Source organism: Perna viridis, chromosome 8 (assembly GCF_037379345.1).
Source record: "Perna viridis isolate PV_CMFRI_1.1 ecotype Kerala chromosome 8, ASM3737934v1, whole genome shotgun sequence".
NCBI classification, from domain to species: domain Eukaryota; kingdom Metazoa; phylum Mollusca; class Bivalvia; order Mytilida; family Mytilidae; genus Perna; species Perna viridis.
Window position 1 is genome coordinate 37,756,403 of NC_142452.1, and position 22,482 is coordinate 37,778,884.

The 22,482-nt window shown below is 30.6% G+C and overlaps 1 protein-coding gene across 11 annotated transcripts in view; it reads right to left on the bottom strand.

The window, feature by feature from the left end:
• Window positions 1-1,390: 1,390 nt before the first annotated feature.
• Window positions 1,391-22,482, bottom strand: part of LOC148610396 (uncharacterized) — a 61,784-nt gene continuing 40,692 nt past the window's right edge. For 8 of the 11 annotated variants that reach the window (XM_088543013.1, XM_088543015.1, XM_088543012.1 and 5 more), the window contains 7 exons: window positions 21,021-21,096; window positions 16,778-17,008; window positions 16,151-16,238; window positions 15,325-15,433; window positions 12,533-12,705; window positions 11,849-11,955; window positions 1,391-4,582 (listed from right to left, as the gene is read on the bottom strand). In XM_088543013.1, the coding sequence (XP_088399139.1) occupies window positions 4,427-4,582; window positions 11,849-11,955; window positions 12,533-12,705; window positions 15,325-15,433; window positions 16,151-16,238; window positions 16,778-17,008; window positions 21,021-21,096 (940 nt within the window). In that variant the 3' untranslated portion in view covers window positions 1,391-4,426. Of the gene's footprint in view, window positions 4,583-6,961; window positions 7,081-8,688; window positions 8,742-11,848; window positions 11,956-12,532; window positions 12,706-15,324; window positions 15,434-16,150; window positions 16,239-16,777; window positions 17,009-21,020; window positions 21,097-22,482 lie in introns of those variants that run through there. The other 3 variants (XM_088543010.1, XM_088543016.1, XM_088543018.1) reach the window with 3 other exon arrangements.

Here is a 22,482-nt window from a genome sequence, read left to right on the forward strand (position 1 = left end):
TTTCTAATAATAAACCTTGCAAGCTCTTAGCAAATTTTATAGTAAATTATTATCATATCAGAATTCAGACACAATATAAATTAGTAATATTTTTCAAAATTTTACTTTGATAATATTTCTTGTTTGAAATCCGAGATAAATGGTTCATTTAACATGACACCGACAATTTAAAGTTAATTAAATATTTATTATTGTTCAAAATATCATGATTTAGCAGTGCATCATACATTGTAAGCCTATTTGGCTGGCTGGAGATTTAAATATGTACACATTCATATGTTATACTAACTCAGGTTGCACTTAAATAAATCTTCTATATATTTCATAGTTACTGCACCACAATTTATTATACAGTTGCTTACCTAGTGAATAGGGATAGAAGGGCTGCTGACTGGCATAGAGGGGCCCAAACCAACGATTTTCTTTGGTATCAAAATTTTCAAGAAAGGGACGAATGGAGAATACAACAAAGCATGTGAGAGCAAAATAACACGGTCATGGTTTATTGGTGTACCCAAATAACTACCTTGTCAACATGCCGTGGTGTTTTCGAAACATCGACAAAATGCGTCACATGGCGAAAGTAGGCGGTATTTTAGATCACGTGACTCGAAAAAAAAACTGCACACGGCCCGTGGCGGTCCAATCTATGTACTAATAATCATGTTGATCAGCTATGTTTAAATGTTTTCTCCATATAAATGATGTAACTATGACTTGAGGAACAAATTACTATTTAGATTATCATCATTAAAGTGTTCGGCATCGGAAATTTTACTATTTAAGATAAGTTACTTCAGATAATCATGATGTTTTATTAAATTGGCATTCGTGTTGCAAAGAAGCGACCAATAGTTCTGATTTTTTTTTCTTACAAATTTTCTTTCAAATGATACATTCAAATAGCTGATATAATAATTTCACATATTATAGTTTTACTTTGTCTTTTTCTATTGGATTGGCGTGTTAGAATTTGACTTGGCAAAAGGGTATTTCCGGTTAATTAGGGTTATAGCAAAAAAATAAAAAAAAATAACGAAAGAAATAAAACTCAAATTTCTTAATGTTCTCCAATGTAATTTAAATGTATGAACAAAAAACAGTCTGACACATAGATAGAAAAAGTGAATCTATTTTTCCCATAAAAATATTTAAATTGTTTCCAAGGAAAGATTATCTATTCATAAATACTAAGCGTCTTTTGTTTACAGTTTTATCAATTCACAGTGAACATGCATTTAATTTTAACATTCCATCGAAAGCTAACCTCATTCAAAACTATTGATTGGTTATGGTTTAACATCCTAAGACAAATATTTCATGCACTTCAGGAGAGAATGATTTAGATTGGTGACAACTGGTTTAGACCATAAAATACAACACAATAAAACACTGTAAAATAAATATATTTTAATATGAAATTCAAAATTTCACTTAGTTATAACAATTCTGTTCTATCTAAATGTAAGCATAAATAGAGCACAATGACATATTCTCATCAACACTTTAACTTACAAGCAAAATCAACACTTTATTGTGAAATAAAATAATTCAATAAACAGGAAATAAATATTATTTTCAAATTTTTTACATTACCAAACAATTTAAATGTTGAAATTTAGAAATTTTTAACTAAACAATAAATTTCTTATAACAAATAAATTGTACATAACCCTGTAAAACTTCTGACTTTCACTCACCTATGCAACTTAAGAAATAAATAGTTTAGCTTTCTATACATTTCCTGAGTTACAGAAATTTGCCCAAGAATAAATGCACCTTGTTGAAAGTCTACAATATGTTCAAATGTTTTTTTTCTCTATCTCACCACATTTTTGTCATTAACAGATAAAAAATCATGGAAAACAAAAATGTTTAAAGTACTTTTCTGGCAATATCCAAAAATTAAAAAGAAGCTAACAGTCACTAAGCATTCATAAAAAAAATTAAATAATAATAATAATAATCACTATTTCCTACAAAATGTGGTCTGATTACACTGAAGATGACAATATAAATGTAAAAAAAAAATCATTTAATTTTAAAATTAAATAATTAAAAAAAATATATTTTAATTTTTCAAATTCTATACTATCACAGATACAATAATCACAGCGAAATAGGTATTTGATTTTATACATCAATGTCATGTTTATATAAAGCAATCAATGGAGAGGCAAATCCAAATTTGAAAAGGATGGGGTGTGTTCCAGCCCATAGTTTGCTCCTTTTTGCAAAAATTTAGCAATTTGCAACAAAAGGAGGGGGTATAACCCACCAAATAACCCCACCCTTGGACCTGCCACTGAGTTAATGGACCCTTAGGTAACATTAACATCAAAAACATAACATCATAACAATCCACCAGAAAAATTTGCATATCTATAAATTTGACAATTTTTTTGCAGCTAAACAAGCTATTTACAACTACATACAAGTCTCAGTAAATACCAGTGATCAATTTCCCAAAAAGGTCATAAGTATAAAACTGATCATAAATAATGGCATCATAATAATATTGTAATGTCGTAATATTATATTTATGATTATTGTGAGACTGAACAATATTTTATATAGTGCAGTAATTTACAATGTACTGCAATGCAATTTTACTATCTATACCATACTATTATGCATAAAAATCAAGTTTCAATACTTCAAATGTATGCAAAAAATGTACAGACAATTGAGAAATATTCTATCTTTAATTGGATATTATCAATGAAAAGATTTAAATATACACCAGCCCTAGCTCTCTTTACAATAGCACAGTTACAATATAATTAGGCACTGAGAGAATACAAAATTAATACATGTGCTTGTCAAGCAGTTTCTTCAGAATCATTAAGTACCATTCTGTGTAAGAATCAGGCAATTGGTGGTACATGTACATCATTTTTCACAAATTGGTGTTTTTTGCCTAAAATATATTCAACACATCTAGAAAATAACCAAAAAGCTACTTAGTCACCCTGAAGCATCTGTGACATAGATATTTTTGACTGCTTATACAGGAAAATAGTTCAGAAATTTTTTTCTGTCATTTTTCCATAGTGCATTTTAACTAAATTGACAAATTGGTATCTCAAAAAGGCAAACTTTACAAACACTTTGATGGTTGTTTCTAGAGGTCAGGAGGTATGAGTACTTGGGTAATGCCATAGAATCTCAGATTTTTTTCCTTCATGTGCCATACCTTATAAACATTTTGCCTAATCCTTAAACAGAGAAGTAGTTAAATGACCGTTTATTACTACAACACAAGTAGATAGAAATTATTTAATAAATTTCTCTCTAGAAATCTTCCCTGTATTCAAAATACCCTGTAGCCAAACCTGTAGCTACTTCTAATGTAATTACAAAATTAAACCAATGTGAAGAAAAAAAAAAAGAACACAATTTTGTTGGACTTCTTGTAAACTATCCTTTTTTTCAGGATACATACCTGAAAGTACAGCTGGAGATCATTTCTAACCTCTTTTTTAGAATTGTCATAAATTGTCAACAATTAAATCAACATTGTTACATTTCACAGATCACACACTACAAATTTTTCACCCTTCAAAATCAAAGAATGCTCGAAATAAGCAAGACAATAGCCACATGATAAAATAAACATCAGATGGCATTAATTACTGAAAACCTATTAATTTTAGCGGTTACTAATTTTTGTGAAATCTGTCAAAAGAACATATTTTTGTGTATCATTTTTCAATATTTCACACAGTACTAAAAATCAATTTTTATTTTAGTGGTGGTCATAAAATCGTGTACTTCTCATGATTTTATGACCATCACTTAATAGGCGCAAATTAGTACACCACATAAATAATCAGATTACCATAACTTTAATCTTTTAAAAATGAAAAAAAAAAAATATATATATACATACTTTATGGAGTTTAAAAGCCTAATTATTTACAAGTCTTCAAAAGAATCAGGCATGTCAGAATTAACCCTGTTTGATACAAAACTTTCATACACATAATGGTCCCCTGCACATACCTTGAGCATTATATTGTCCTTACCTATTTGAGGAAATTTGAAAATTTTCAATAGACAAGACAGTTGTCTGCCCCTGTTAAAGTAACTTTAAGTCAATTTCAATAGATCTTAAGTTCATTTTACCCAAAAAATTGGGCAAATTTGACATCTATGTCTAAGATCTGATAGTTAAAAAAGTAAAATTACATTGCCACAATGGTTGTTTTTTTTCTGACCATGTTGCATCCACTGCCTGATTCTTATTGTGACAGGTGCTAAACTTCAAAATTCAAAGTACTACATTCTTCCATTTACAAGTAAAAAAAAATCATTTAGCATCTCAACTACAATACTACAATGGATAAAATTAAATCACATGACAAATTGATAAAATGACCTATTAAGAGTAAGTGTTGAGCATCCTCTCTAGCTAACTGGTTCACTACCACGTTGAAAACAATGGGGGTCTTGGCATAGGAGGCAAGAAGTCCACATTATGTTGGGATTGAATCTGTTTCAAACCTGCCTCATTTCTCTGATGAGGTGTCATAAAAGGATTTGGCGGAGTAGATGTTCTCTCATGTGGTTCATTGGCTTGCTATAAAGGTAAAAAAAAATATACATTTGTATATTAAATTGAAGAAAATTAATCATCATCTAGTATTTATATCAATAGGGCTCTTTTTTTAAAAAAAAATGACCCAGATTTAAGATTTTTCTTAAATCATTTCTCAAGTCAAATTTGGACCAATCAAATCACTCAATATTGAAGATTTGAGGAAAATCTCAATTTGAGTTTTTTTTATGAAACCCAGGAATTTAAACAAAACAAAGTCTATCTTAAGTTGCTACTTTTTGTAATAAACGACTGTTGTAACATGCCATAGAGAAAGTGTATGATTTTAGTTACTTTATGTTATTTGTTGTGTATGTCTGTTTTCCATGTCTGGTCTTTGTCCCTGGATTACATTCTTTTGATTACCGCTATAACCTTGGTTCCCTTGATTACTCTTTCAAGAATGTTAAATATATTTAAACTGGTATTGTCAAAATAAGTCACTTTTTTGTTTCTGTGAACCAGGGATGTATAAATTTTAATGAATAGAAGACCCATCCTTATATCATATACAGGAAGAGCTCCAACATCAAAGAGGGAGGAAATAGGGTGAGCATGAGCAGCTGACTCATCTTAGACCAAAACTATATATGCCCAAAACTATTCCAGTGAACCATAAAAATAGTGTATAAATTATAATAGATCCCCTGTATCGTGTTTACACAGGTTTCACTGTTTTAATAGCAGGTGATAAAATCAAGAAGCAAGTAAATTGATAACTAACTGGAAGGGAATGTTTTTACATATTGACAGTAAATTTGGGTTTATCATTGTTCGGGGACTCTACAATTATCATGTTCAAAAATTTGTAAAACTCAAAGCAATCATTGGTTCCTTTATTGAAACCTAGAGATTTAAAGGACTTGAACCGACAGTGGTACCAGACATCAAGTTTAATACTCTAACAATTTTGTGCAACCATTACAGTTATCAGGTAAAATGCATATATATTTTTTAATGAAATTTGATTTTTAAATTTTCTTTACAAATTTAATTCGCTTTCCTTATTCTTGACCCCCTTCCCTCCCCAATATGAATTATGTAAACGAACCTTGCCTACAATATTAAAATGTTATGTGTGAGTTTGCTTAATGTAAAATCCTTATTCTAGCCAATGTCAATGAAAACAATTACAACTTCTTCATATTTTTAGCACTAATATCTTGGACTAATTCTATATATTGTAGGAAATAAGGCATTCCTTGCAACATATGTGAACAAATGTTGTTTTTTTTTTCTATTTTATAAAATAAATTAATTCCTAAAAATTTAACTAGGTAGGTAGAAAATACAAGATTTCAAAAACACTAATTATCATCTGCATATAAATTATCAATAAAAATATCTTATTTTACTGTGCATTTATAAAAAAAAATATAAAGACATACAAATTTTATACCACTATATTTTTACACGATCTTTTTACCCTAAGACATCAGTTATCGAAGAACAGAATTAAACAATTCCAAATTCAAAGGGAAATAACCCCAACATTTCTAAGTCCCTTTGGCATGTTGTCATGTTGCATTTTGGGAAGGAGGGAGTAAATCCATGTGTGGTAAAATTTGTCAGGTGTAGAATGCAATATTTCAATATCTGAATTACGTTTTTTTTTTCTGTAGGTTAAAAACAGTAGATAAACAAAAACATGCATAAATTTAAAAGTAACTAAGCTCTACAACAACAAAAATATGAACAAAGAAAACACTGAATGCAGAAATAATAAACAGACAACTAAAAATCTTTTGCATTTTCATCTAATGCAATCTGCATCAATTCAATATTCCTACTGGTAAATTCAATCATTGAACGTCTAAAAATATTTCTGAATGAATTTTCTCTATAGAAACTCCATAGTTAACATAGTCTTCCACATATTTATCTGTATAAACTTCGAAGAACTTCTAAGAGTCGTAGTTACATCAAAATGTGATTATCACATGACTGGTGACATGTTTAAACACAGCTGTATGTGTAGTTAATGATTTAAAAACAATATGTTAGAGCCACACATAATAGTTCCAATGCCATATACTAAATTGATAAGCCTAAAATCCATATTATCTAATGATTATATACATGTATGAAAAATTGCTAATACCTTAGAAGCTAGCTTGGTTTTAATGCTTTTTTAAACTCTCTGATAAACATGGCTTTCCTCTCTTTTGTTTCGAACTAGGAGGTCAAGATTTCAAGGGATGAAACAGTATATATGAATATATAAAAAATGAGTTGTATGTACATTGAATATACAGAACGGCAAGAGAGAGAAAGAGAAGACATTCTGAAGGTACAGAAAATCTATTATTTATTTATTTATATGTAGAATCACATGCCAAAACTAACAGTGAAAACACACACCTATCAAATTAGGAACTGAATCGTACAAGAGAAGTCAGTCGGTTGTCGTAAGCTTGGGCATACTCTTGCTGCAGAGGAGAAAAAAAGGGTGATGGTTGTCCAATTCGGATTGATCCAGCCTAAAAATAGATCAGTTCTAAAAAATGACAATTACTTTCATACATTAAAGGCACTCCATGCATGGACATTATGTGCTGAGGAACTGTGTAGCTGAACACTTTTGCAGGTTCTAAATTTGAAAAAAAAAATTTGTATCAATTTTTAGATGTCATAATTTTTTCCACACTTGATATAATGAGATGAAGAAAAAAGTCCAGTCATAAACATGTACACAGCCTAAAGTGCTACATATGATAATCATATGATGCTTGATTCATATGATAATCATAAGTTTATCACATAATTCTCATATGTAAGTATTGGCTTTCTTAGATGTGATTATCATCTGAAACATTTGTTAATCACATGCTCAATTCATATGATAAACATATGTTACACTCATTATGATTCTTATTTGGCTTCTCTGGCTGTGTACAAGAACTAGAATTTGTTAAGAACCATTATAGAAAAATTATAACCTTGCAAAAATGTCCTGCTATATATATGGTATGTCCTTCGCCCTTCAATGAAAATGAGATTCTTAGTTTATACCTTAAATCTACTGAAATAACATGCTTCACAAAAATTTTTTTTCTCCTAAAAAATATCCCAAATAATGTGGAAACTACATGGAGAGTTGACCAATTCACCAATATAGAAAATTTTATTATTCAAAATGTTAATTCCACTTTAATTCAATAATCAAATTTGTTAATTGATTTTAAAATGATAAATCTCAATTTCATTAAAAGACAGGCAAATAGAATTAGGACCAAAACATGGTAACTTGATATGTAAGCTCCACACATTATTTGAAAATCAAAACACAATGTCATACCTTTATTCCAATATTGCAAAAATCTAGCTATACCAAAATCTATATTTATTCTAATATTCAAATTAAGTAGAATTACTCTACTCTTGATAATTCAGTCTTGATTGGGAACAGATGGTCTGGATTTATTCATTGTTTTTTTTTTTCAGACACCAGATGGCAACAGTGGTTGCATAGAACGAAAATTTTAAAAAGAACCAATTTTCAGGATTTTGTACAATATATTCACACATTGAAGGAGTCATTTGTTAAGAATCTATTTAATTTCCTTTTAGATGGAGCCATTTACAGCCAAAATGGATAAGTAGTCAATGGCTCATTGCCTTCACAGCCCCCGTGGCAGTATGAATTTTTAACCTAAACAACTTTTTAATCAGTGCAACTGTGTCCACCAGACAGCAACAATCAGGATCAAAATTTTTCCAACCACGTTCAGTGGTGCAGAGACAAAATAGTACCGGAAGCTTTGGTTTTCAAATAGAGATGACTTCTTTGAGTAAAATGAAACTGTCGAATCAGTGGGGTTTCAACATGCATGTTTTAGAATTTTTCTATGTTGCTTGATTCTTACAAAAGCTTGTACATAAGCTTAAGGAATAAACATTTGAATTATCAAGACTAGGATGATCCAACTTACAGCAGCTACACCAGTAGTAGATAAATAAACATGGATTACCTCCCTTTACATTCCTCTAAATTATCTCCCCTAAAAAAGAGCCAACACCAAAATTTTACCCAATATTGGAATAAAGTCAACATACACACAATTAAATGCCTTTGTGTAAACCTTTACATTTTATATCAATGTTCTGGAGTAGCTAGAAGGTAATTCAGGAAACTCGATTTCTGAAATATTCAAAACATAACGAAATGAAAATTAAAATCAAATGGACAGGAAAAAATATTTAATTTTTCTTTTGATAAATGAAGCAACAAACTGATCAGAAAATTGGAACTACATGTAAAAACTTCACAACAATGTGTTCAAACAATATTTAGTGTAAACATTTAGGATTAGGAATTGTGCATTACAAACTAAAATTACACAATTTTGTGCAGGTGGGTAGACTACATGTGATTTAGGTTCCAACAAATAGAGAGAGTAATATGTCATTTCATATATGAAAGGTATATATTAAGTACAACTCTGCCTAAAAAGTAGGCAGAAGCTTATGACAGGTGATTCATGATTTCTTAATCTTAAATTTTTTTTATTGGAAATCCTTCAGTAGGCCTCATAGTGTTTTTTCACCAAAAAGAGTGCGAATGAAAGTTGGTCACTGGAGATATTAACACTTAAAATTTGGTTGCGTTCTACTACAGGAAAGTTTGGGAAAACTTCCCACCAGAACTTTTTTCAGGCAAAATGTGTATAAGGTGTTGCATATAAAGAAAAGAAATGCAGAGTTTTATTACATTATCCAAGTAATTTTACCTCCTAACCTTCAGAAATAACAATAAAAGTGTTTGTAAAATTTGCCTTTTTAAGATATTAATGGGTCAAATTTAGTTGAAATGCACTATGGGAAAATGGCGAAAATTTTTCCTGCACTTTTTCTTTATATGAGCAGTCAAAAAATATCTACACGACAGACGCTTCAGTATGAATTTAATTAGCTATTCAGTTGTTTACCAGATGTATTGAATATATTTTTATATATATCTTGAGGCAAAAAAGACCAAACAGAGAATTATGATATGCCCTCCATTGCCTGATTCTTACACAGAATGGTACTTGATAGATTAAAAAAAAATAGAATGAGATCATCGTGAGTTGGTGAAACATTTGTGCATGCAGTGTGTTGATTTAAAATGTCCATGCAGAGTGCTTTGTCCAACTAAGGAAGAAATTTTGCAGACAATTGATCAAACTGTTAAAACCAAGTTTTTCTAGACCTCACCTTTCAATATTATTGGGTGTGACAATGGACAAATTTCAATTGGTCATCCAAAATCATTGAAAAAATAAAAAATGTAAACTCTATTTTAATTGTTAATAACTTGTTACCTCATATTTCATTTTCACTATCTGAACAATAAAATGAGTTATGAAAATTTCAAACAAAATAGTTTTTAAAGGGAAGAAATTTGATTGCCTATCAAAAGTCCCCTAATAATAAAAAATATAGTTAAAATCAACATTAAAACAAAATGTCCATTTTGATGCTTGATTTATCTCCCCTGGACACTGTGGTCTAATCAAATTGTAAAAATATAGTGAATAAAGCATTAAAGCAATTCTCTCAAACTGATTCAAACCACTTACAAATCCTTATGAGACCTCAAAAAAAAAAAAAATTCTTATTTCTCATTCATGGAGATTACAGTTTTATAATATAACATCAAGCCAATGGTGAAATCAGAACATAATTTGGACTTCCCTGGAAAATGCCAAGGTTGACGTTTAGAATGGCCAATGGTGAAGTTGAAATACTTCCTGTTAAAAGCCCCTAATCAAGTTGGCTTCATAACAAACAATGGCTAAAATTTTGCCAATTAATTGGATGAGAATATTGGAAACCCTTCAAATAATGCCTTTGTACAGACCAATACTGATACAGTACAAGTACTACAGGTAGAAGTTTCAATTCTACAGATTTTAAGGTAGCTGTCTTTGTAAGAATCATGCAAAATCTGAAAAAATGTGATACACCCCAAAAAAGGGTACATATTTTTAATTTTGTAATTAAGTCGTTTTGTGGGTTTTCATTATGAAATGTGCAATTATTCTTTCAAATCTAGGAAGATAATTAACATTTAAAATGCAATAGATTCTATTGTATATGAGTGTCATTTACAGAGTTATCTCCCTTAATTTTGAAATCTACAGTGCATTCTAAATAAGAATCTCCTAAGAACACGGATTATATGAAAAACTGAATGTTAGTTTCTGTTTACTATGCCAATTCAAACAAAATATCAAAAATTAAAATATGTAGGCTTTTTACCCATGAATTACATTTTGCATGATTCTTAGCTGGAGTGCTACTTAAGATATACAAGCAACTATTAGACAAGCATTTTCACCATTGAAAAATAAGGTCACAATTTTCAGTTTGAAATGCGTTAACGTAATTTTAAAAACAAACTTTCTACAGAAACATGCCTCATACTATTAAAAATAAAGGATTGGATCATAAAAATGTATGGTTTTAATCACCGGCAAACAGTTTTTACTGACATAGCATTAGAATGAAACATAAAGCTCTTTACTGACTTAGCATCAGAATAAAATATAAAGCTCTAAAATGATCTTGAATTGATTCAAATTCTTACAGCAAGTAACACAATCAACTTCAGGGAATAACGTTAGTCTTCCCTCAATTAAATAGCTGTTACCTGATGAAATGAATGAAGTATTAATCTGGAGATTTTAACCTTTATTTCATTGGTTGGTTTAATACTGTAAAAGTACTTTAATTCATAGATACCAATTTCATGGATTAGGCAGGAAACACTTGTTCGTGGATTCTTGAATTTGTGGTTTTGAGATGTTTTGTATACACATCAATGGAAATCTCCTTTCCGTTGAGAACCAAATTTAGTGGTTTGAGCTACCTACGAAAACCATGAAAATTGATACCCCACGAACAATAGTACTTTCACATTAGCTAAATCTAATTTTAAGTTTAATTATTTCTGTCAACTGTACAGTTTACTGCCAAAGGTAGTAATCAGGTAATCCAGGTTAAACAAAATCCAGTCCGTGAAGTTAACTAGATTATTTGCTGTAAAATTTTTTTTTTAATTTAGTAAGAGTATAATCTCTTATCATTTCACTTCTCAGTGAAAACTATGGGAAATTTGTTCTTGCAGACAGATTTCTAAAGCATACTTTCTGCTACCCAGCATACAATAAAAAAAGAAAAGAGCTACTAATTAAATATGGTTAAGAATGTTACATATTAGTGGAGGACTGTTAATAAGCTATCATTACAGTATGGATGACTTACACTTTTATTAACTATAGTACCATTCCCTCGTATATTATGTGTAGGACTGTATTTTCTAAGGGAAGCACTTCCCATTCTTTGACCCGAAGCTCCTGCATAAGGTTGACCTAAAATGATCGAAGCCACTTCAAATAATTACTATATTGATTGATTGATTAATTAAAGTTTAACGGGCTATGGTAGTTATTTTGTGAGTAAGAATACCAGATAAGTTTTATGTACTGCTGACCAAACCAACAGACCTCAGATAGGCAATGTCACCCTACTCTGACAAATCATATTTACAAAAATGTACTAAAAGCAATATTAGAAGAAATTTTTTAAGAAAAAAAAACATTAGGACATACTGGAGATAACCATACCATAAAGTATAATAAACTGTGTTTCCAAGCTGATGTCAAAAGTGTAGTATCTCTAAAAATATTTGTACAGTTGAACCTACCAAATTTAAAGTTAACCATCTCACTTAAAATTTTTTTAAGTACAAATTCTAGTACATTTTCCTGACCCATGACTGTAGTTGATTTTAACAAAAAGTTGTAAGTTTAAAACTAGTCAAAAGTTATGACCACATTCCAAGTATTAAGAAGTCATAAGGTCTGACGAATTTTAAACAAAATTTTTTTTAGGAATGGACTGCCTGTGATTTCTAAGTTATAAACCTTAGAGTTATTTCCCTTTTACCTGGTATAGGGTCAGGACGTGTTGTCTGTGACCTTGACTGTCTATTCACACTGCTATTATCATTCCCGTATGTCAGTGGGCGTGGCTGACTTGTGTGAGGGTGTACATGTTTCTCCGGGCTGGTACCATGAGGGTGTTTCTGGGGTGACAGTGTAGGTGGTTGCTGTTTTTGTCTGAAAAAGGAACAGAATGTTATTTTAATCATTCATGAAATCAAAATATTAACAAATTTGCAAAAGACAAAAATGCATGGTTACCAAGATTTGGTTTTGTATATACGTTACTGTAAACATATTAATTTTCACGGTGGCTAATTTTCAAGAATTATGTAAAGTGAACATATTTGTGGGTATCAATTTTTGCGGTTTCAAAAAATGGTGAGCGTTATAAAGTCTTAAAATTCAATTTGGTGGGGACTGTTTGTCACGGTTTTCTGTCCACTGTGAAAATACCGAAAATTAGTAAGTTTACAGTATTTACAAACACAATATAATGAACTGTTTAATGAATGAACCTCAAGATTACAAATTACTAAATATTTTCTTTTATTACAATGCCAAGTTTTCATAACTTCAATGTAAAACAACATGAATGAATGACAAGAATTCATTTCATATTAAAAAAAAATAACTCCATCATAATATTTTCATTGATTGATTGATTGTTGGGATTAAACGTCCGAGCAGCAATATTTCAGAATTCTCGATATTTTTGCCAAAATATTGTAATTTGACAACAATAGCTCTGTTTGACTATGTATACATCTTTGTTAGATATTACAAATAATTCCTCATTGAGTTTTTTTCCTCAAATACTTTTAGTATGAGTACATCTTGTATAAATATTATTTTTTAATCTTGAACTTTTTGAATATTTGGTTCCTATAGTACTGCTGATGAGAGGTTACTCATTGGAACATGTATACAGCATACAAAAATCTGCAATAGTTATATGTTTGGTATTTTCATATTTCAATGTGTCATTGAAAATTAAAAATAACATCGGCGAACTTTATTGTATGACTATCGCAAATTGATATGATTTTAGGCTATATGTATGATGGACAGAGCTCAATGTCATACTAAATGACAAATCAGTGCATCCGCACTTGTGCAATTGTCTACATCTGTGTCAACAAATTTTGTCACTTCCATCAGAATATTTTTTACCCATTCATAGTTCTGGTCTTGAATTCTACATAAATAGGATGTGGCTAACAATCCGTCCATATTATTATTTCGTAAGAATACTTCAGAAGTACTGTGAAAGTATTATTGTTTGTTAGGTCTCAATTTTTGTGGTTTTTGTGGATTCACAAAATTCACAAAATTTCCTTAACCAAAAAAATTGGTACCCAAAAATAAACGTTTTTTTCACAGTATGTTACTGTATCTATGTCTTATCCATTTTGCTTATTATTTGAATAAAATACATATTAACTAAAACATGACTAAACTTTATACATGTACTACATCAACTCTAGTGAATAGCAAATTACTGTCCTTGATCTTAGCATGGATTATCATACACAGTAAAACCTCTCTAAACCAATCACCTTTTGGTTTTTTGTTTGGTTTATACAGGTGTTCAGTTTATCCAGGTTCAAAATACATTTAAATTGATATAAAGGGACTTTAAAAAAGTGCCTGGTTTAGACAGGTTTTTTTTTTAAATGTCCAGGTTCAGTTTACACAGGTTTTACTGTACTTAAGTATTAGTCTTTCTAAAAATCAGACAGAAAGGTCACACATGCATGTCAAAAACCCACATTCTTGTTCAGAAATAGTCACATGACCAGTCTTAATTTTTCATTTGTTGTGCTTTTGAGATAAAAATTATACAGATTGTACATGAAATTTGCACTTTGCAAGAGTTATCGTTCTTATTTTGGCTTCATTTGGTTGATTTTAGTGAGAGACGAACGTATGATTTTCTAAAAAGTGCAAATCTGAATGCAGAAAAGATTGTTGTTATTTGAAAGTATAGTATATGTAGACTGAAAAAGCATTGTTTGTTTGGTGGGTTTTTGTTGACCATGAATCACTTTACCATTTGCGGTGTCTAAATTTTATGTGGACTGGTACTTCTATTCCGAAAGGGATATGATTTAGAGAGGTTTCACTGTTTTTCGAATCATAAGTAAAAACTCTGTTAGTGTTGGTAGAACTCCTAAAGTATGTTTACAAATTATGATAAATTGGAAAGAGTAAATAACCAAAATATGATCACAAAGTGCCGAAGAACGCAAAGATTTGACGAATGTGTGAAACTTGTTCTAAGCACAAGTTAAATCTTAATGCATTCTTGGCATGAGAGATTATATCTTTTGGTTATTTTAGATTTTACGAATGCACGGAACAAGCAAGTGCACAGGAGTTAAATCTTTACGCATCCTTGATACGAGTTGTCCTATTTTGGTTATTCACGATAACCAATAAATCATCCTATTTATTGTATAGATTTTCTTCATTATTGGTTGCTATTTTCAACATAAATTTTTGTTAACAGCCGATTGATATTCATGTCGTGAAGTTGTTGCAGGAGAAAGACTGAGATTGAAAGTACTAAATTTATTTCACAACATGAATTATCAGTCTCGCTGTCATGTTTAAAGTCTTGACAGCCTGAGAAAATTTTTACACAGGGAAAATTAAGTAAGTCACTGCTATCTATATAATTATTCTACATACATAAATCATTGTTTTAACATTTTTTATCATAAAAATTTGATGTATTCCATAAACGATTTTATTCGCTTAAACAGAATTAAAATAAGACTACCATTTCCTTACCTCCTTAGATATACTGGATCAGGTTTCTGTTCGTTGATATTTACTGTCATTTCTGTGAGTACATCACCATCACTTGGAGCAGGATCTTGGTCAGGGTCATCATTTATATCTTCAAAATTGGAATATAAAAAATCAACTTGATAAATGAATTCATTATATTAAAAAAAAAGGAAAAAGGAGTAAGTTTATTGGAATTTTTAACTGCAACACAACACAATAAAAGATTTTGTAGACTATATACAAATCAACTTTGACAAAACCAGAGGCAGGATTTTAGTTAATATCTTCTTTTTTTGCCTCACTAAACTAAATGCAGCCCATATTATTAAACTACATATTATTTTCCACAGACAAAACTATTAAAAATCATTGGAACTTTTGTAGTCAGCATTTTATATCAATTTTATGTAAGTGTCTAATTAACTTGGGATTCATTTTATTCTGCTTCAAACAAAAGCTTGAGAGGTTTGGTGAAATTGAATATAATACAAACATTTCACTGATTTCAGGAGTTATGTCCTTTACCCTAGGTCTACCTCCTTAATTACATTTATTTATGCTAAACATCTTATTCCTTTCTTTTAAAAACTCTTAATATAGTAACTGAACTGATCCGTTCAACTAAATTTGTGATCTGTCATCGATATGTCAAATCGATCCGTTAAACCGTACACAATGAAAGGTCCAAAATAAGAATTAATGTAAAGTATGGTAGGTTCCGATACTTAGGTAGATGAAATTTTAAATGTCCTGCCTCAGAAATTGAGGGTCCAGGACCTATGGCCAGTGTTACTTTGAACCCCTGATGTTTTGTACTGATACCAACCTAATATTTGATCAGCCTCAGATGGTGGTTTAGAGTCATCAAATGCATTCTTAGTAAATCTGTGTGCTGCTGTTGTCCATGCTATAGCCTGCAATTGATTGTTACGATATGGATATAACTGATTTCAAAATAAATACATGCACATCAAATGACAAGGACATCATAATGTTTTACCATTAAATACAGAACAAATACAATTTTTAAGGAAGTAGACCTAGGATAAGGGACATAACTCTTCAAATCAGTGGTATGTTTGTATATTCAATTTTACCAAAGCCTATCAAGCTTTCATTTGAAACAGAATGAAATCAATCCAAGTTACTGTGATGCTTACATGAGATTGATGTCAAATGCTAAATACAAACGCTCAAATAATTTGTAAGAGTTGTGTCCCTTACTCTAGGTCTACCTCCTTAAGTCAAGACTGAAAAAATCACAGCGAGACTGACAGGGCATGATATGATGTTCTGTCTAGACCATCTAAACTGACTTTATTCTTTTTACAGGGGATGTTAAAGTCAGTTTGACACAATATTGTCATATAATTGCCAATACAATGTACTAAAAATTATTAGGTAGCAATAACATTGGAAAAAAAACCAATAATCTGAAGATAAATTAACGAACCTGTCCATTAGGTTTACACAGTATGGTGGTGCACTCAGGTCCAGTACCCCATTTCTGTTGTTCTTTCCAAACATAGTCTGTTGGTGGCTGGTGAAGTATTGGATCATTGTTTCCAGACCATATTGTAATAGTGTTATTTCCAGCAAACTTTGTCCTTGGAGGGAATCGGTAAACAGCGACAGGATGACCTCCAACATTCTGTTGCAGCATGTATCCTCCAAACTCTATCTCCTGTAACAATTAAGACATTATGAATGGAAGATATATGGATATGTACAACAACAAATACAGTATAACCTGTCTAAACCAAACACTTTCAAGATTTCAAAATTGGTCTGGTTTTGACAGGTATTAAGTTTAACAAGGTTCAATAATCGATTTAAAGTTATATAAAGGAACTTTCAACATTGTCTGGTAAAGGATAATTCTGTGTTTGGTTTTAACAGGTTTAAGGATTATTGTTTGGTTTTGACAGGTTTAAGGATTAGTTTGGTTTTGACATGTTTAATGATTATTCAGTTTGGTTATGACAGGTTTAAGGATTATTCAGTTTGGTTTTGACAGGTTTCAGGATTATCGTATGGTTTTGACAGGTTTTAGAATTATTTTGTGTTTGGGTTTGACTGGTGTTTGGATTCTTTAGTGTTTGGTAGTGACAGGCTTTAGGATTCAGTATTTGGTTTTGACAGGTTTTAGGATTGGTTCTGTGTTTGGACAGATTTCACAGTACTGTAGCATTTTTATACATATAGTCTTGTCAATAGGGTAACATTCCTGACAGAATTTACTTTTGAAAAAAAAAAACAAAAACTTAAGCAGTAATAATAAGACCTTGAATGCTTCAGTGATTACAGAATAAATAATGACACTGAAATTCAACTTCATGTCTTGCACTTTTTTATTTTCAAATTTTGTAAATTTTGGGCAATTTTTTTTTACAAAACTGAGCAAATAATAGAACAGAACCCCCTTTTTTCATCCATTTTCCGAAATCCCTGAATCCTTGCCTGTTTAGGTACAAATCCAGGTTCTTTATATCCCTTTAAAATTTAACTGGATAAGGATCTTGAGTAATTACCAGACTTAAGGAAAAGACAAATATTTGATACATGTACAAATGTATGTATATACACAGTGAAATCTGTCTAATCTGAACCCAGAACAAATGGAGCATTAATGTAAACCAAACATTTTTAAAAATCCTTTTCTGCCAAAGTCAATGTGTTTTGAAACTCTGTAAACCAAACACCTGCCTAAACAGACCAAAAACTTCTAGTCCAAAATGAGTTTGCAGGGGTAAAAATTAGGAAATACAAGTTAGCAGCCCAGACCTTATTTTTGCTTAGTACATGTATTTGCTATATGTTCAACTAAATTTTACCCAAAGTTTTAGTAGCCCAGATCATAATCTAGTATCCAAGGGCTAATGAGTGACTGCTAGTTTTTATCTATGGTTTGGTTAACACAGGTTTCATTATATATGATCAACTCATAAGTAAATACTCTGTTAGTGTTTGTAGAACTTCTTTTAAGTAAACACATGTTTCCAAATAATATATCAATACCATGTACCTTAACTGATCTCTTCAACTTAAGGTAAAGTGCTGAGTAAATATAAAGTAAGAATAAATCGTCTAGATCAAGAAAATACCAATTTTTTTAAAATCTCCTTGAACTGAAATTGTAAGGACAGTTTTATAGATTTGGTAAATTGGTGGTGCTCTTTGTACCTTGTACTTTATCAAGAAAATACATCACAAGTGATCGCAAAATGTGAATAGGCATATTGAATTATAAAATTGTACTTTGCTTTTAAAAATGAGTTATATGAATTTTTGAAAGTAGACCTTGGAGTTTATGGGCATTTGTTCATTTTACATGACAAATATTAATAAAAGAGAAAAACATGGAGGTAAACAATTTAAAGACTGTAAAAGGATAGATTTGTAATTTCATATTTAAATGGAAAACTAAGTTCTTTTATGCTTAAATACCATGATAAAAGAACAAACAAGAAAAATCAAAGACCTGTGTCTTATATTAAGGACATCTTTTTGGAGTTTTTTTTCACATTTTTTTATATACATGTATGAAGAAGCTCCAAAAAATGAATGGCTCAAAATCAGTCTGTCAGAAATTTACTGATTTTGGTAAGGATGTATCTTGTTAGGAAGTGGCTGTTTGAACTCTAAATGTAGACGCATAATGTGTTATATAAATAATAATGTCTCGCATGTTCCCACTGGTCAAGATATCTGCATCTTAACAACATAGCAGTGATTCATAAACAAAGTCATCATTTGAGTACAAATAGTTTTGAGTACAAATAGTTTTAAGTACAAATAGTTTTGTGTACAAATAGCTTTAAGTACAAATACCTTCGTCCCACATAGGTGAAGCCTCAAATCAGGCAAGTTGAACGAATGTATACCAGAAATTAATAGAAAGAGTAAACCTAAATAAAGGGGGGGGGGGGTTAAGTAAAAATTGGGTAATCTTTATTTGAAATTTAATTCTGCATTGTACCCTTGTTCGGATGGCCGAGTTCAGTTCTGTCTAAACCAAACCATGAATAAACCAAAAACCTGTCTAAACAAGATACTGTGAGAAGTTCCTTTAAATCAGATTAAAAAAAATATCTCAGGATCCTGTGTAAACCAAGCATCCTCCTAGCTGAAAAAAATATCTGTCCAAAGTATGTTTGGTTTAGACTGGTTTCATATATGCATTACCTACAATGTCAGTCCAAGGTCTAACAAAATGAAATGTTTTATTAGGTTGAAAGGATTTTTTAAAGCCCTGGGTGTTTCAGTAATTATGGAATTACTATTGTTATTTTCAAAGGTCTCTGCCAACATGACCCAAGGACATATTGACTGATTTGGATGCCTATTAAAGTGGCATTTAGAAATCATAAACAATAATTTTGGGTCAAGCTGGCAGAGGCATTCAAAAATTGCAAAAATGTTCCAAAAAGTGCCCATTTCCAGCATATTTGATAGAAATTTGCAGATTTCAAAATTTGGTATATGATACTTTCGATCAAAGAAAGATGATATGCTTATAAAATTGGTTGAATATGCTAAACCTTACATTAAAACATTCTTAATAACAGAAAAAAGTTCTCCATATAAAATATCAAATTTCCAATTATGGAGGAGGAAGGGTGGAGCAAATATGGGCCTTACCGTACCATATCCTTTCACAAACTCTAGGATGGTAAGTAAAAATTTATCATTCTTAATTACAAAAAATTTAACCAACTAAACCAGTAAACAGTTTTCATAACAGAAACCAAGTTTAAAATGAAAAGTCGTCATTGACAGTCATATAAACAAATCTGAATCCCACCCCTAATCTCGCAATATTAGACACACCATTACTGGTACATAGAATTTCAGACTACAGAAATTTTTGTCTTCTGACTAACATGGGCCACAAAAGCCATTGTGAATTATCACTGGTGTTTTAAAATATTGATCACAGATGCATATCTAATCTAAAGATATAGGATTCCTTAGAAGAAATTACTTGATCTATCTAGATGTAAATTGATTACTAAATACCCCTTAAAATGTTGAATTTAAAGTGCTTTTGTTACCTAATCATTTATAATACCTAATTCATATTCAATAAATGCTCAATAGAATAATTTTTGAAATATTGAAATATCCAACTGTCTCTATGTACAAAATATGGTATTGATTATGGGTCTTACGAATATTGAAAAACCTATTATGGCTTTCGTCATAAAGTATATGTTCCTGAACTACCACAAGGATAGAGACTTGATCCTGAGATTTATACATGTAAACACCAGTTTCTAAGAGAGTATCTATCATGAGTTTGATAAATGTGTTTAAATTTGTAGACAGCAATTAAAATAAACAAATTCATGCCTAGCATGTTTGAGGAAATGTTTCTCTTAGAATTCATCTGACTTGCCTTCCCCCTTACTTAAAAAATTTTAAAAAAATTTCAAAGAAAATATCAACCAGACTTTACAAAGGCTAAAACAACAACAAATGATAACTTCATATTTTTCCTTCTAATACATTAATCTGAAGTTTCCAAAGATACACGTAATATACAGTGTTACTGTGGTCAATTGTTAAGATTTAAACAAACATTTACCACTTGAAAACATCATGTCATACAACTGTATATGATAATTTTAATGATAGTATCATTCCAACGAACACCAGTCCTCTTTTGTTTAAATTTAAACTACCAAAGAGCTTACCTTTCCTCCCTCGTTGACAAGTCGCACATATTTCCCTTCTTGATTTACTTCAAGAATTTTCACATCTCCAACGGCACTGCCAATAGAATCACTCATAATTAATAAAAATATTTTCCCTGGAATCAAAACTAAATGAGTATTTGAATTCAAAATTTACAAAGGGTCTATAAGCAAAAAGAATTAAATATCCAACTCCATGTATTGTATATCTACGACCCGAGTCGTACTCAGCGTTACTATGTAAACTCCCCTATTGATTACATGACTGAAATAGGCCATTTATTTTAACTATTTGTCGACTTATTTCATTAAACCCCTCTATGAGATAATCCAGAAAGGGAAACTACAGCCGATTTTATCAATTTCAACAATTATTTGTCTTCACATTTGAAAGCTTATTTATAATAAAATCATATAACAATTGAATTAACTTTGGTGTAGAGTTGGCATAATCTCTACCGCCAGAGATTTAAATACTATTTTTATTCAATGAAATTAAATTTAAATCTGATTATCTAAAAGCAAGTTATAAAAGATTACAGCTAGCAAAATATGGTATTGATTAATTGAAAGACGTGACAAAATAAACCTGCACATCCTTGCACATCCATAAAGTGCAAATCAAAAATAAAAATTAAAAAATTACTGATGAATTCAAAATAGAAAGTATATTCTATTATGATGTGCTTTAAAGCTCTTTAGACCACAGCCATGGTAAAAAAAAAGTGATAAAAACAGGACCAACATTTTGTGTAACACATGGGCTGCATCAATTAAAAAATATGGAGAAACTAGTCCTATTAGAATCGAAATAAATCACGGAAACTCGATCCATTTTATCATTGTTTTACCACAGGCTGGTAATTTTATCATTGTTTTACCACAGGCTGGTAATTTTATCATTGTTTTACCATGGGCTGGCCATTAATGTCGTTATTTAAACCCTAGCTATTGCTCAGGGTAAAACAATGCAACATAAATGGTCAGCTCATGATAATACAATGATAAAATGGAGTTTCCTTGATTTATTTCTTAAATATATGTATAATGAAATCTGTCCAAACCATACCCTGAGTAAACCGAAAACCTGTCTAAACAAGATTCTTACAAAACACCAATAATACCATAAAAGTACAAAATACAAAAAAGGGTCCTTACATTATCCTACAATGTATGGAGCAAAAGACATAATAATAGATGGATAACAGGACCCAATTGCTCAAAACTCAAAATACCTATCAACTGGATAAATTGAATAGCCAGTGGATACCTATTGCCCAGTGGACAAAGCATTTGAACAAATGGGTTTGAAACACTATAATACTTCCTTCAAAATGGCCAGTTAAAAAACATTTGTCCAGCTATATCTTCCCATGTCTTGTATTAGTCAGATTAATCATCTGCCTTAATAATCTTGGCCTGTTAACTTTCAATAATTTATCAGCTATCCCACCAGGTATAG